This window comes from Cryptomeria japonica, chromosome 6 (genome assembly GCF_030272615.1).
Source record: "Cryptomeria japonica chromosome 6, Sugi_1.0, whole genome shotgun sequence".
In the NCBI taxonomy this organism is placed as follows: domain Eukaryota; kingdom Viridiplantae; phylum Streptophyta; class Pinopsida; order Cupressales; family Cupressaceae; genus Cryptomeria; species Cryptomeria japonica.
Window position 1 is genome coordinate 675,069,090 of NC_081410.1, and position 17,167 is coordinate 675,086,256.

Genomic DNA, 17,167 nt, shown 5'->3' on the forward strand with positions numbered 1-17,167 from the left:
CATGTAGATCTAGCCTCACATGTCCAATTTAGACAAATTAAAACCCATTCTTTTCTTTACCTAATCAACCTTGACTTTTTCTTCATCTTCTAATATATGACAAATTTGGTGTTATTTATAAATACCTTGGTGGGGTTATTGGTGTTATTTGCAATCATGAAAACAACTTCATGAGTGTGAACTAGTTGCAAGATATCAAGATGTTAGATCACAATAAATAACATGTGCATGAAAATTAATCCAAACATAGGTGTAATAAACAAGTAAATAGAATGAATATATATAGATATGTAATCATATGAATGTGGATAAATAAAAATAAGTTTATATAAATATCTATAAAAAGTAGGTGGGTAACATAAAATATAAGATCCAACTCTATATTAAATTATTAATATATCTATAAAAACTCTCCTTATATACTAAATAAATAAATAAAACAACCTTCCAGAATTTGATTGACTAAAAGGCATTTTGAGTAATTAAAAAACCAGATTGCCATTAATAAATATTGTGAGGCCTCGACCAGGGAATTAACGCAGCTCTAGAAAATTCGAAATACTAGTCTCTGTCGGTTTACTATTGACGAAATACTAGTCTCACAAGAAAATGTATTTTATTAGAAATGGTCAAGATATTCATCAATCATGGCGAATTTTGGTGCGCCTGAATTCAAGATTTTTTTGACAGTTAAGTAGAAACGCAGGAGAAATTGTTCTTGCACTTACTTATTGAAACCTACCATCAAGCAAAGAGAAGGGGGAGAGAATATGGATTGGTTCCAGAACGATCATTCGGCATTAAGCTGTTTGATCTATTTCTTCTTAGCTCTAGCTATGCTTATTTCATTCTGCAAATGCGATTTGTCAGAAGTTACTGGCAAAGACGCCCTTTCTATGGGGGATTCTCTGAGGGCAAATCAGACAATAACTTCAAAGAATTGCACTTTTGAATTGGGTTTTTTCAATGTCAATGGAACCAACAACTGGTATGTTGGGATCTGGTATGCCCAAATCTCTGAGAAGACCATTATTTGGGTAGCTAACAGGGAGACTCCTATCAGAGAAACTCACGGCATTTTGATGCTGTCCAGAGAAGGTCATCTCACTGTGTCTGATTCAGTAGGAAGACAGATTTGGTCTACTAATAATACTCAGCAAACAAAGGCATCCAGTGCTTCCATTCTGGACACTGGTAATTTTGTTCTTTTTGGAGCCCAAAACACTTCTGAGATTGTATGGGAGAGCTTCGCACATCCCACAGATACAATGATGCCACACATGAAGTTTTGGAAAGGATTACAACTAAGACCCTGGAAGAATCGGAGAGATCCAGCAGCTGGGCCTTTCTTTCTAGAAATAAATCCAGCCCTAGAACAGAAAGACTTTATACTGCACTACAAAAATGGTGTTCCTTATTACAGCACTGGGCAGTGGATGGGCACCTATTACGCCACCATGCCAGAGTCACTGTCTCGTTCCATATTTCAGGAGGATCTTATAGAGTTGTCTCCCACAAGAATGTACTACACATATTGGTTTACCCCCAAAGCTGGTCCCTTGATGGCCAGGCAACTTGTGACCCCGGATGGCTACTTCCTATCCTTTCTGTGGATTCAGAATAGGTGGAGCATGGATTGGTCGCAACCCCAAGAAATCTGCGGTGTGTATGGGATGTGCGGAGCTCATGGAGTCTGCTTCACCCAAGCAAATATTCAATTATGTAGCTGTGCGGAAGGTTTCAATCCAAGAGACGCTGCTGCCTGGCATTCACGACAGTGGTGGTTAAGTGGTTGTGTTCGGCGGACTCCATTGAACTGCTCTGCCGCCATTAATGGCAGTGTTAGTACCACCACAGATGGTTTTCTCCAAGTCGGCAATATCTCTTTGTCCGATAATGAAGCTCCCCAATATACTCAAGAGTTGACTCTCCAAGAATGCAAAAGTGCTTGTCTCAACAATTGCTCCTGCACGGCCTTTGCTCTCACTAATTCCAATCCTGCTGTTTGTAAATTGTGGTTTGGCGATCTGTTAAGCTTGCGGGCTAAGGATACTTCTTCTGAGCCTGGACAGTCCTTGTTCATTAGATTGGCTGCTTCAGATTTGCAGCAGTCATCAGCTCATGGAGGAATTAGCAGCACAGTACTTGCGCTCTCCATTTCAAGTCTTTTGGGCATTGCTGCTTTGGTTATTCTGTTTGTTGGTGTATGGTTGTTTATTAAATGCAGGCGTCGAAGACTGCTTCAGAAACTCGAGCAGTACGACACTTCAACATCGTTTAGAACATTCACCTACAGAGAGCTCAGAATTGCGACAAACAATTTCGCCCATAAGTTGGGAAAGGGAGCATTTGGCTCTGTCTTCAAAGGAACTCTGTCCGACAATACACTTGTGGCGGTGAAAAAATTAGAGGGTTCCAAACAAGCAGAAAAGCAGTTGCGAGCAGAAATAAGCACCATTGGAAACATACATCATGTGAATTTGGTGAGGCTGCGGGGATTCTGCGTGGAGGGATCTCAAAGAATGCTTGTTTATGAGTACATGCCGAACGGGTCTCTCAGCTCTTTCTTGTCCCGCAAGGCCAAAGAGGCAGGCAGGGCTTTGGACTGGAATACCAGATTTGGAATCGCTTTAGGCACTGCAAAAGGGCTGCTTTATCTCCACGAAGAATGCAGAGATCGCATAATCCATTGCGATATCAAGCCAGAAAATGTTCTTCTGGATGCGGATTTCTCTCCAAAGGTAGCAGATTTTGGGCTGGCAAAGCTTGTTGGCAGAGATTTCAGCAGAGTGCTGACGACAACAAGAGGAACGAGAGGGTATTTGGCTCCCGAGTGGCTTGCCGGATTGCCAATAACAGTGAAAGCAGATGTATACAGTTTCGGCATGACACTGCTGGAAATAATCTCAGGCCGACGAAATCTTGACTTGAGCGTGGAGGGATCTCAATGCTACTTTCCCACCTGGGCTGCAACTCAAATTGACAAGGGAAATTTTATTTCCGTTGTGGACGAGAGGGTTGCCGATCAGGCGGATGTTGAGCAGATAAAAAGAGCTGCTGTGGTGAGCTTTTTGTGCATTGACAAGGATGAGAGTGTGAGACCAAGCATGGGTCAAGTTGTTCTTATGCTGGAGGGCAAATCAGAGGCTGACGTAATTCAATTTCAGAGGTCCCTGCAACAGCTTGTCGATAACCACTGAAGGCATGATGAGGGCAACAGGTTAAGAAATCTCAAGACGGGAAAAATGAGGAGCACGTAGAATGCCATATTGCCGAGTTAAGAAACTTGCAATTATTTTTAGGTGTATTATAGATATACACGCATATTAAAGGGTTGCTTTGAAGCTTCTCTGTATGTTCTGTAATTTGACCGAGTTATGGATGTGTCTTCTGTAATGTGAGTGAGTTTTAATAGTGATATTAAAGTTGTAAATCTTGAGTACATAAAATTTAAATGAGATATATTTTTAGATTTGAGAAGAAACAAATTATGTGATTATATTGTTGTAGTTGTTTCTGAATTAGATTTGAGTGTATGTTTTTTCATCAACGTTTTAGATCACATTCTGTGATCTATTATGAGGATGATAGAAAGCGTAAGTAGATAAAAAAAATACACAATTACAACAACATGATTCATGGATTGTGGAAATCTACTACCATTAAATCTTGTGATGTCATATTTGCATATCAAGAAAGTAGATTTGATGTACAATAAATATAGATTAAAGTATAATAATTATTAGTTTTTTGGGAGTCTTTAAAATGCGTCATCAAAAAGCATGTTGATGTGGCACCTAAAACTTTAATTATAAGCTAAGGTCTTGCCAAATCAATTATTATAAAAAATGAGAGTGATTTGAAATCATCACATACAGATTTTTAGAGGTGTAAATTCACGGTGCTTGGCTACTAGATCCTCTCTCTTATTTCTTTGTAGAAATTGTTGTAAGATCGTGTCTTGATTGTCAAGTTTAAACATATTATATGATTGATAATAAATTTGTTGTAATATAATTAAGATTTAAGTTTGTCCCTATTTTTGGTTGAGAATTTAGCAGTCATTTTTATTGATGTAACTTATGGATTATAATGTATTCCTAGAGTGAACCTACAATAGTACGTCCACTTGTGGGACCTTGAAATTTTGCCTAGGACATGACAAAGGAAAATTTCATATAGATATATATATATATGATAAATTTTATGCAAATGAAAGTGTCTTCATTCAAAGGTCATGTGGAAAGCACCTTGTAATGAAGGTGGACCTTCATTCAAAGGTATTTTCTATTATTTTCATGCTACTAATAAAACATTTTCATTTGAAGGTCGCCTTTGGATGAAGTTATGCTTTTGTTATATTTTTAAATATAATGCCAAAGGTTTGTACTTTTTAAGTCATTTGCCTTCATTGAAAGAACACAAAGCTCCTACATTTTTTACAATGATAATGAAATTTGAACCCACAATTGGGTAGACACAACTTGACCAAGTGGAAACATTTCACCCAAGTGGATGAAAACCAAGTGAACCCACAATCACATGTGGCCTTCAAATAGAGGTTGAAGGGAGTAGCTTCCCAATATGGACATGTTTAACAAAAATTGTAAGGAGCAACTTGCATATTTCCTTATTTGCCCTTCCTTTTCAAGGTTGGGTAAAACTCTAAAAACCCCAAAAGTTATATTTCATTTTAAATTTGACTTTCATTTGATAAGATTTTAAACCCTAAACTTTGTATTATTAATTTATTTCTATTTAAATCCTAAAGTTTATATTATTAATTGATTCTTATTATTTTAAATTTATTTTCTATTTGGTAAACTCAATAAATCCTATACACAACTACAATACACTTCTTCACAATGAGGCTAGGAAATGAATGCTAGAGTGAAGTTGAATAAATTTATAATGACAATGGATAGGTTTGTAAGATTTGGGCTAAACTTAAAAAACACAATGGGTAATAGAACTAGTCCACACAATGGAACAAACTTTGCAACATCAATTCTTTTTGTAGGGTTGATTTAGTCATATGATTAATATGTCTTTTTTATGATTATTTATTATTTATCATCTATCGTGCATCATGTCAACTAGGTCAACCTCGAGGATCAAAATTAGTATCACATTCAAAATATCTAATCTTTGATAATTATTAAGCTATTCATTTTTATCTCATTTGCTTTAGACTTATTCGTTTATGTTATTATATTATTTGATTAAATTTTAAGTATAGTGTAGAATATATTGTGCATATTATGGTTTAGGGTTAGCACTTTATTTATTTGTATTTTTTGTTAACCCAACACACCATCCATATCTTTACCCTAGGTCAAATCATTTCTTCCAAATATGTGATTTGTGCTTTCATTGATAGATCTCATAATTATCAACCTATTTAAACTCATGTTTTTGATTAAAAAAGCAGCGATAACAAGGGCGCTGACCCGATACAAAACTGAACGGAAAACTGAAAAAGAGGAACCAAGAAAGGGTGAAAACCCAAAACAAACAAAGTTAGACAGGGTAAACAAACCCACTGTCAAACCATTGACAAAACAACCTAGCTCAAGGGTGGGGAGGGTCCACACCTTGAAGAAGGGGGGTAGATTTTCCTTTCCGCCTGTGACACACAACCGTCCAGGCAACACTATCATTAGGAATATTCAAAGACAAATCAAGCGGGGGAGACCCCGCAGATACATTGTCAGACTGCTGCAACAAAACACTGGTCGCCTGATGCTGCAAAAACACAGCAGACTGCTGCTGAAGAAGGACAGAATTGCCAGTGGACGAGTGAAGCTGAGGATTAGGAGCAACAGGTGTAAGAGCCAAGGGGACGGAAGAGTCTACCACAGTAGTAGCCTCAGCAAAGGCATCATCAGCAGTAAGGGGCACCTCCTCTCAAGAGGACTCAACCGAGACAGAGTCAGAAGCATGAATTGTCAAGTGATCTTCAGTAGCATCCTTCCACCAAGTAGCAGTGCCTCTGCGGTGGGAGAGAGAGCAGGCTGAAGCCAAGTGTCTCGTTGAGAAGCATCGACGACAACGAAAGGGGAGGCCCTCATAATCCAGCGATTGAGCCCAAGGCTTGTCCCCAACCATAAGCACCACATCCCTGGGGAGGGCTAGAGATGTGTCAATATCAATCAATAGGCAAGCAAAGGTAGAGTGACCCATGGATGTCATTGCATCGTCAACCTTCAGGAAACTGCCAATGGAGTTACCAATAGCCATTTAAACTCATGTTATATTTGCACACATGGTCCATAAAAATGAAAACCTACTTGTATTGATAAGCTAGGATTTATGTCCCATGTGATAACATCCCATCTCTTTTGATTTCTCATGATGTTGTTATCCTTAATAATCGTGTGTAGGATGTTTATCATGTTTTATAACGTTAACCCATATTTCAAATTTTGGTGTTGATTATAAGAAGGGACACACAATTATTATAGAATGTGACACGCTATTTGTTTCCCAACACATGCTTTATTGGACATTGAGGCACTACCTCTGGCTAGCACACGTTACAATTTTTTGGTGCATCACATTGAAACATCAACACAGATGTGCACTGAAAACTCTATCACTTCTAACTTTGTGTTTGTTGAACTTGAACCTCTAAATCTCTAGTATATGATGCGTCATAAGTATTCTTCCTTAACTTTCAAACCATAAGCTATGGAACTCAACTATTGTAGAATGCGGATCCCAACACCATGACAATGCAACTAAATGCACATTTTTGTTCCTGAGCACAAAAATTCAAAAGCATACCATAGTGGTGCAGGAGCACCCTTCAAAGGGCTCCCACCATTTTTTTTGGTTTTGTTCTTGCTTCCTTATGAAGCCATTGTATATAAAATAAAGAGCTATGTGCTCATTGGTCCTAGTTAGGGTCCTAATTGAGATCTTAGGGTCATAAGTCAAGATTGAGATTTTCTTGAAATTTGAGGGTATGTGTGCCTTTGAGGTGTTTAGGGGTCTTTCCTAGCATGGTGGTGTCCTTAGGTTTGCCCAAAATGGGTCTAGGAGTCAAGAAAAGCAACATTGGGAAAGTTGCTCAAAAGTTGCAAAAGTTGCATGACAATTGCATGACAACTTTTAAAAGTTGTCAAGCAACTTTTCCACCATGAGGACAAAATCTTTAGGTTAGCGTGGAAAACCCTAGTATGGGCACACAGACGAAGGAGAGGGTAGTATAAGTATTTGCAAACCCTAAATTAAAGGGTTGGAGGTCAAACATTGTATGGCCCAAGCAAAGTGACCTGACTGAGACTGCAAACTTGTTACCAGTCAGTTTGAATGAAGCAATCGAGCAAGTTAATGGATTGATTTGCGTGCAAAAATGTGTGGAGTGTTTTCTATGGTGTAAATACTTTCATTGTGAGCAATTAGATTAGGTTTTTATTTGCAGGTTGTGTGTGTTTGTAAATAGTGTGTAAATTGCCTTCTCACTGTCCAGTTTTGGACTGGTTTGTGTAAATGGATGCATAACTCCATTCCCCATTGTGGAACCACCATGAAACCATGGGGAATGAGAATGCAGACCTTGTACCATAGTTCAATGCAAGCAGGGCCCTTGAAAATGTAGGGAGGCCATATAAAGACCCACTCCTAGGCGAGACTGAACAATGCCCGGCTAGGAAAGGTCAAGTTGCAAAGGTCTTAGAGAGCAAGGTTGGTCAGAGGAGAGTGCACCCTTTGGAGGAGGTGTAGAGGAGTGTCTAAAGCACCACTGGTGTGAAGGAGGAGCCTCCACCAATCCAGATAAGGTGGCTAAAACACAAAACATACACTGTGACCCAGGCAGACCATAAAAACCCTCACAAAACCCTTAAAAACCCCAAAATTCGCCCAAGGCACTGTACGGCCACTTGGAGGCCCAAAACCAGAGAAATCCTTAAGCCCTTTCCAAATGAATGGTAGTCCATTTTGGGAGTTTAGGTAGTTTGTGCATCGTTTGTGAGAGGGAGCCCTAAAGGATCAGGTAGGAGGCCTAATTGATCCTAATCCTTGTAGCCCTATTTTGTAGGCAAAACACAAAATAGTGAAATCGGTAGGAGGGTTGAAGGTTGTAACTTCTTGGGGGGACATGAATGGGTGGAAAAACCATGAATTAGACCTGACCTAACCTTGCTAAGACCTAGGAAGGTGTGGAACTAGTCAAGCCCTTATTAGCCATAGTAAGTGGTTTTGAGTCTCATGAGTAGGTGAGACCTTGGGAGCAGCATTGCAACTCATTGGTAGGTGGATTGGGCAAGGTCAGGGGATTCCTCAAGCAAGGGAAGTCCTAGAGACCCTAGGGTGTGAAGAGAACACCAGGTGATCCAAGGGAAGGATCCAAGAGCATAGACTAGGCTAGTCTATCCCAAACCCCAGCCCATCACATAGATACCACCAAATAGCATCACATAAGATATACAGTTAGGAACAACTCAAACTATAGCATAATGATAACATTAAGAGAGCTACCTAGCATAGCTTGTCAATCTAGAACTTGAATACTCAATCATCCCATATCATAAGCAATTACATTCAATTCTCATTGATCTACTGATACTTTTGACATCATAAGTTTGTAGCACCTTTCACATCAATGAAAACACAATGTTCAACAATGAGAAGATTCCAAAACATTATAAAGACAAACTTTCAATAGAAAATATAAACTTCCAAATTTGATGTATGTTGCAAATGAATGATTTGATTGAAACAATACCTTCCCAAGTGCCAATATATCCAAGAAATCCTTCAAAATTCAAATATGAAAAAAAAACTTAGGGATGAATCTAGAATAAAGTGTATGGATGGCTTGATAGAGCTCCTCAATACCTTTTCAATATCAAAAGAATACAAAAAATCAAGATTGTGGCAAAAAATTATGAGCTTGGAAGCCAAAATATAAGATCTTATTTCAAATACTAATTAATTGCAACTATATAAAAAAAAAGGCTTGCACCGTTATGAAGTTCTTGAAACCATATTTTGAAAATTGGACACTAGCAAAAATTTATGAGATTTTATAAAAAAATCACAAAGAGGGAATCAAGGGGGGGAAATGGCCCCCTAGGAATTGGCTATAGGTCCTCCCATATGACTATCAGCTTAAAAGAAAAATCAAAATAGTGCCACCACCCATGGCAACAAGGAGGTGAAAGACAACCACCAATGGAGCAATGGCTCTCACATGTCACGAATCCATAGCCCCTCACTACAAGCACATAGGATAGCATGTTAAACACAAAAAGAATTGGGTGCAAATTAATTTTAAACTGTAGAAATTAAAATATTAAAAAATTGTGATCATACTAGAGATTATGCAAGTAATATGTCAACATACACAGAGTGTGTGGTGATGCAATGTCAACGTTATATGTGAGGCCGAAAAAAGAATATATCCTTTGCAATAAATATTCCTTTCTATTGACTAGCTTATGTGACCGGAAGATGTCCATAGTAGCAAGACATGTAAAAATTTATACCATGCATATTTTGTAAAAGTGTACAAAAGAATTTGATGGTGAGACAAATGTGTTCAATTTCAATGATTTGAAAGTTGATATTGAGGTTTTTGGACCTTTAAAACACAATGGTAGGGAGTGTTTTGACCCAAAATGCTCCAAAACTATAGCTACTTTTGGATCTAGCAACAACCTCCCAAATTGAAACCCTCATCAATCTGATGTCATATGTCTAATTTGGATGAAAAAGGAAAAATTGAGTATATTGAACACTCCAAATTCAATGTTGAGGTCCAATTGATACTAAAGTACACCCAACAAAAATAAAATCAAGCTTGATTACCTCCCAAATTTGAGATGCATCTTGCAAATCTAAAGTATTGATATCATTTTAGAGTCACCAATGGACTCAAGCCTCCAAGGTCACCTACAAAACCAAAAAGATGCCTTCCACAAGAGAACAACAAGAGCAAAAATATTATCTGATTATCAACACAAAGGATTATATTTATATTAAAATTTTAATTACAATATGTATATATGATTCTTTGCTTATATAGACAACCTTTATATGTATGATTAGACAATATCATAGCAAGTGTATAATTATTTGACATAAGACAACTAAAGATAAGATAAGATAAGATTATATGATAATTAAGACCTAGAAAGTGAAAGCATATAATACTTTATTGATACAATCAATATGCACTACAATGAATAACATTGGCTATTATAAAGTCATCATTTTCCCATAAAACTAACCTACAGGGATATAACTTCCCACAACTGACCAAACTACTAACTATTAATTATAAACTAATTTTTTAATTTTATTTAATCAATTTTATTTATGCTAAAATTAACTGACTAATGTAATATTCTCCAACTTCCACCCCCCCTTCTTACATTACTCCAAACAAGAGTTGAACATTTCAAGGATAGAACACAACCTTCTGGAGACTTTGATGAAGTGCCTTCACCAATACTCCTTGCTCACCCAGGAAACATCAAACTAACTGCATTAGTGGATCTCTTGACTGTAGAACCTGCAACCATCTGCACAACATGAGGTGACATAAAAGTGTTCCCAACCTCCATGCACAATGAGACACATTTCCTCTTAAATTCCACATCTCCTCTGAGTGTGTCTAATGCCTCCTCTAGTGTTGCACATGAGAAACCTTTCCTCTGAAAGTCCACATCTCCTTCGAGTATGTCTAATGCACCCTCCAATGCAGTGGAAACAATACCTATCTATTGTACACAAATTAACAACAAAACATTTGCACATGAGACACCTTTCCTTTGAAAATTCACATCTCCTTTGAGTGTGTCTTATGCCTCCTCTAGTGTTGTACAAATCACCAACCAAACGTGAATACACGAAGTGCATCCACAAGAAAACTAGCCCCCCCTTGCTCCTTGAATGGACACACAATTCCAAGCCCCCTCTTTTCTTCAAGGACACGAATGTGAAAGGTTCTTCTCATGCAATATATCACCCCTAAGCGATAAGCTAGCTTGAGATGATATCTATATACTCCTGCCTTCATTTCCTCTAGCCTTTGGTTTGACATTTGACCCCGTTACACTTTATCCATTTAATGACTCATGTGAGTCTTTGGATGCCTTGTCAAGTGTAGCAAAGATAGCTTTGAATGTCCAATCAAAATTGTTTAAATATCCATTCAAACACTCAAAGGTTCTTTGGAAAATGGATGGATCCATAGGCATAAACAATGTTTGACATATGTAAAATAATGAACATAATAATATTGATTTCAACCAATGACAAGCCCATATATATACCTCCAAAAATAAAACACACTTACTTTTCTTATCACTCCAAAAGAAAACCTACTTATATCACCAATCATTAAACCACTCCTATCACCAACAATGACTACAATGTACTCAAAAACAAACTTGAGCATATTACTCTTGTTATTGGTTGTGTGCTTAAGAACAGATCATTCATTCACTTCTATAGTTCTTGCCTTAAACTGCACTTCGTTTAATAAAGCTATAACTGCAATGAATGTTAACTTGTAGAAATCCTTACTTACCACTATTTGTAATCTTCTTCTCCTTCATACATTGCCAGAATAATCTCTTTTCCAGATTTTTTCATAGCACACAAGCAGGTAAATGCCACTTTCCAGTTACCAAGCGAACTCCATGCTTGGTTTTAGGGTGCCTAAACTTTATAAATTTCACCTAAATACATCTGAAATCTCTGTGATATTGCCTCATGCTATATGGATTCAATATGCACTATTTTGAAACCATGGTACTAATGACTAACAATTCGAGCATAATATAGGGCAAGTAATCTTTCATACTGCTTCATAAACAAGCTGGTCATTACTCGCTACATCTATAAACACATCAATGGGCATATCACTTGCCATCCATTCATTTCATGGGCTCAAATTCTTCACACATATGTCAGCGAGATACCAACTAAAATATATTGTTCTAGACTCAAATAACTGAAAACTCTATTTGTTGTAAGATGGTATAATAAACATAATCAACATTATACTCACATTTTCTTTGCAAATTCCATCACTGTAGATGAAGTGGTCAGCACATGCTTTGATTAGATCTTTGGTCCATTCTCTAGCTTCCTCTTGCGCTACACAATTTCTAATTTAGGTTTTAATAAACCCACGATTATCCATTCCTGACTTGCATAACAAATGATTAGAGGCTTTCAAACTATCATGTGGCTCCAAAATTTTACAGACAGATCAATAGAAAGCAACTCCACTATTATGCGGCTTCAAGCATTTACTGGCAAAAACTTGGCCATCTTCCATATAGCTTCAGGAAACCGCCTCCATATTCCTTTAAAGTTTTCAAAACACACCCAGCATAAAGAGTTACCATATGAAAGCGCAGAATGCTTTATTGATTCAATCGAGATGTATTACAATGCATAACATTGGTTATTATAAAGCCATAGTTTTTCCATAAAAACTAACTTACAGGAATATAACTTTTCACACTCTTTTGTATCTCAGACTTTGAGACTGTTTACTTGCTATAGTTTTTTGTTCATTGAGTGTGGATTTACTATTTATTTGTTGCAAAATCTTGTACTATCTATTTGCTGGATGATCTTGTGTGGTTGTCTGTGTGAAACCACCTCTATGGGCAGCAACCATGTCTTTTTGTGTTGCTATTCTGCTGTAACTTGTCTAGCTGATGTAAAACTTGATGTAGTCCTTTCAGTTATATATATATATATATATATATATATAAACTAAAAATTAACTTTTATCTTATTTAACTAATTTATTTATCCTAAAACTAATCAATTAATGTAGTATTCTGAAACAAAAAGATTCCTAGGTCCTTAAGTAAACTTAACATGTGAATTTATGTGAAAAACGCTTCAACCAATGTCTAGTTAGATAATATACCTTTTTCACAAGACAAATGGGTAAATTGGATAGAAAAAACCCTTGTTCACACCAACAAACAAAGACCAAGGAATACCAATTTCCTCAAGTGCCTATTTCCTTTGTTCTTTCTCAAGCATGCTTCAAGTCAATGATCTTCATTAGATGCTACAATATTATACTTGTCCTTGAGTGGTCTCCAAATTAAACCATCCTTCATCGATGTTTTAAAAATATCCTCATTTCAAGTCAATTCAAATATCATTGTAATCCAACCACCTTGTTGCCTTGTTCACTTTGTCTAACCCACCTTAGCCTCATGGTACTTATATTTCTCCTTGGCCTCCTATCCATGACCCAATTATATCTATCCCATGTGGAGAAGACATTTTCATTTTTCCATTACCTTGGGTCAATGCTCAATTTTCTAAGTAGTCCAATAGATTTTTGTAGGGACAAAACACTATTAGTCATGAAAATATTTCCAATTTATCCCAATCATCTAGCATGTAAGGATTTGGTTAATACCATTGAGGAGTTTTACAATAGATGTAATTGCATGTTAAACTTCAAATGAAAGAGAAAGACAATGTAATACAAGTCTCTGAAATTTAGTTCCACAATCACATAAAATTGTTTGATTCCAATATCCTCCTAAACAAGGGTCATCTAATGCTCTTTCTTCATGCAATTGGACCAACCTATTATATTCTTTAAACTCCCTATGGAAACCATTTATATGTGGAAGCATGATCTCTAAAGAAACCATTATAAAACTCATCAAAGTTAAATTTTACTATAAGCTCTATCTTACATTGGCTTTTGTATTGATATTGATGATTTTGCAATATCCCCCCTCTCCCCCCCCCCCCAATATAAAGAGTGTACAACCAGAACTGTAATAAGGAGCCCAATTTTTTAGTTAGCACGCTCTTTAATCTCACCCATTGGCTTCCCTTTTTATCAATGTTTCAATATTGTCTTTCTCTTTTTGGCAATCTACAAATATAGGGTTACCCAATTTTGTAAAGATATTTGGATTTGTCAATAGATGAGTAGTCATTGCTTTTGTTGTTTTACAACTCATCTTAATGAGTGTCCTTATCTTGATGTTTGGTATGTAATGGTTGTTTGCTTATATCCTCAAACAAAAGAAAGTTGAGATAGCTTTAACCATAGTCATTATATTTAGACATATAGATGGTTAAATGTTGTCAATAGAATCCAATTGATCCAATATTTTTGTGCATTGGTGCCTTCTTTTTTTTGTTTCTATGCACCCTTAGCCTCATCCTATCTCTTTTACTTGTAATTTCTACCTTGGATAGGAACTCATGTTGTCTAGAGATTGATCACACTTGTAAGCATCATATAGTACCACTCAAAATTGGCATTTCTTGCTTCCAATTATGTGTCATTTTGCAATGTCAACAATTATTCTTGTTGATTGATTAACCTACATACATTGAAAGAAAAATATTGTCCATACTATACTAATATTATATGTGCAATGCTTCACTCCCTCCTCAAATCTAGATGACCTAATGCTTAGTCATATTCTATATGTTTTGTTACATGGATGTCATGTTAGTGTCAACTGCCTTTTTCTTAAGTATTTCAAGTTTTATAGCCAAACATCACACCTCTACTTTTGAGAAGCCACAAATTGTACAACACGTGGAATAGATTTAGGAGACAGTGAGGAATGTGTATACACCCTACATCTTGTTTGGTTGTTCCCCTTTAATATTACAACACCTATAAAACAATAGACTTTTGCAAGAATGGTGATATCTCAACACTAAGTAAAATTTTCCATTTAATTAAAAAGCTCCATAATCTTAACTAGTCGCAAAAGCATGCTTGACTTCTCCCCTACATAAGGCATGGACTATGAAATATTCACTTAAATGATCAAGCATGGAAAAGTGTCTAGAAAATTGGATCCATTATGGTTGCTAAAATTACACAACGTATACACAAGAAGGAAGATCAAATCATCTTAGGGAACAATAATCAAAATCAAGACTAGCCCTCAAATGATGAAAGACTATCCATAATTAGTAAACCTTTTGACACTTTTCGAGCTGTTTACATTGAAAGGATCCTCAAAAGTGTTCTTAACCATCATCTAATTTCCCTCACCTCCTTAAAGGGTTTGCCAATCAAATAATCCATTTATCTTCAAGTTGGACCATCCACTTACCCCTTGCAACTCTTGAAGACAAAATTATGTAAACAAGTTATCAAAAGCCTTACTTTGCAAAATCCATATAACGCATTAAGCTTGGTTAGACTAAGCAGTGAAAATGAGTAATTGTACAAGAATATTAAAGTGCAACAAAATATAACAAATCGAAATGATGAGGGCAACTAATTATACTACCATTTCCATGCCATGGACTTGAAGCTTTTTCACCTATTGAATATAAGAGACCTATTGGATACAATCCTACCATTGATGTGCCTTTGCCAGCGTAATTGCATCGAGAGCGACGTCCTATATTAATATCAAGAACAATGAAAATTTCACTAGGAAATGGATTAGACATTTTTTAAATGATAAACATCTATATGGAGTGAAATAACTTTGACAAAATTATGGAAAGAGAAGCAATTTGGAAAGTATCATAAATGTGATAGAAAGAAATAATGGCACTCACTATATAAAAAGATATTTAACTTGAAAATAACCTTTAAGAAGAAAACCTAGCAAAAAAATATATTGTATAAGTTCAATTACTTGCAATATTTACACCGAGAGGCGTAACACTACAGTGGCACCCACCCATCTTTTTAATCCGTGTAATTTTAATGACTAAAAATTCAAAAATAAATTAAAGACTAAAATCTAAATTAAAAAGAAACATTATTATTATTATTTATTATGACTAGACAACGAATAATTTAAAAATAATTTAAAGACTAAAATCTAAATTAAAAAGCAACTTCTCATTATTATTTATTAAATGTAAAAAAAACTATATTTTTAAATCTAGATTTTAAATAACTTCTAATTTAAAAAACTGTGTTTTTAAATCTAAATTTAAAAGAAATTTCTATTTATACCATTGAATGACCATATAGAGCTCTCCTATGTGTTGTGGCCCATAGGGGAGGATAGCTTGATTGTTTTTCTCGAGCAGCTCGTACTACTCAAGAAACATTTTTAGTTTAGAAATTAGGGAGCCCAGGCGGGGCAAGTGGTTCTTATTCTGACTATCGGGCTCATCATTATGATCTGATGAGGACAGTGTACTACCATAGAGTAGGGGGTCGGAGTTACAAAAGTAATGTTTTTTTGCATAGAAATCATTTCATATTCTAAAATTATACTTTAAATCTAGATTTAAAAGAAGCTTCTAATTTAAAAAACTAGCATACCTATATTTTATAAATTAGAAGTTTCTTTTAAATTTAGATTTTGTAAAACTTCTAATTTAAAAAATTATGATTTTAAATCTGAATTTAAAAGAAATTTCTATTTATTTATTTTTTTCATGCAAATCATTTCTAATTTAAAAAATGAGTGTACCTATATTTTATAAATTAGTTTCTTTTAAATCTAGATTTTAAAAAATTATGTTTTTATATCTAGATTTTAAAAAAAAAAAAAATTGTTGTTTTCATGCAAATCACTTCATATTCTAAAAATTATATTTTTAAATCTAGATTTAAAAGAAGCGGAATTTTTTTTTGCATGTACATCATTTCAGATTCTAAAATAAGACTAAATTTTAATAAACCTTAATCATATGAAATTAATTAATCTATGCTAAAGGTTTTAGATCTTTTAAATTTGATATCTCTCGACATCCTTTACATAAATTTTATTTATAAAATATAGATATTCTAGTATAAGATATTTCTCATTGATGTTAACCCTAATCCAAATACAAGCGTTTATAAGTACACAATTATAGGCAACCCCAAATGTATTACAATGCAACAGTTACTAACTATAAGCTCAGAAAACAAGCTATAATGGCCTAGAAGAAAATCAACCCACTAGCCAAGGAGTTGCCCCAATCACCACTAATTACAACAAGGAGCTCAATCTACAATGGCTGTAGAACATTCAAAATATACAACACTATATCAAAGTCACTTGGTCACACAGCCACTTGGTCACACTTCACCATGATCATCTTCTTATTAAAAAAAGCTTTAAGCATCACATGAACAATATCAGCTACACGAGGTTCTTATCATTCAAAATATCTCATGCAATTCTCCACTTCAGCTTTTAACAATCTTTTATGTATTCAAATCCTTTGAATCAAG

The 17,167-nt window shown here is 35.6% G+C and overlaps 1 protein-coding gene across 1 annotated transcript; it reads left to right on the forward strand.

The window, feature by feature from the left end:
* The first annotated feature begins 594 nt into the window (after positions 1–594).
* Positions 595–3,439, forward strand: LOC131036404 (G-type lectin S-receptor-like serine/threonine-protein kinase At2g19130). The gene has a single exon (XM_057968290.2). The coding sequence runs from the start codon at positions 771–773 to the stop codon at positions 3,198–3,200; it is 2,430 nt and encodes an 809-aa protein (XP_057824273.2). The 5' UTR covers positions 595–770; the 3' UTR covers positions 3,201–3,439.
* Positions 3,440–17,167: the final 13,728 nt, after the last annotated feature.

Coding starts and splice junctions, on each gene's coding strand:
- LOC131036404 (XM_057968290.2), top strand. CDS start 771: ATGGATTGGTTCCAGAACGATCATTCGGCATTAAGCTGTTTGATCTAT.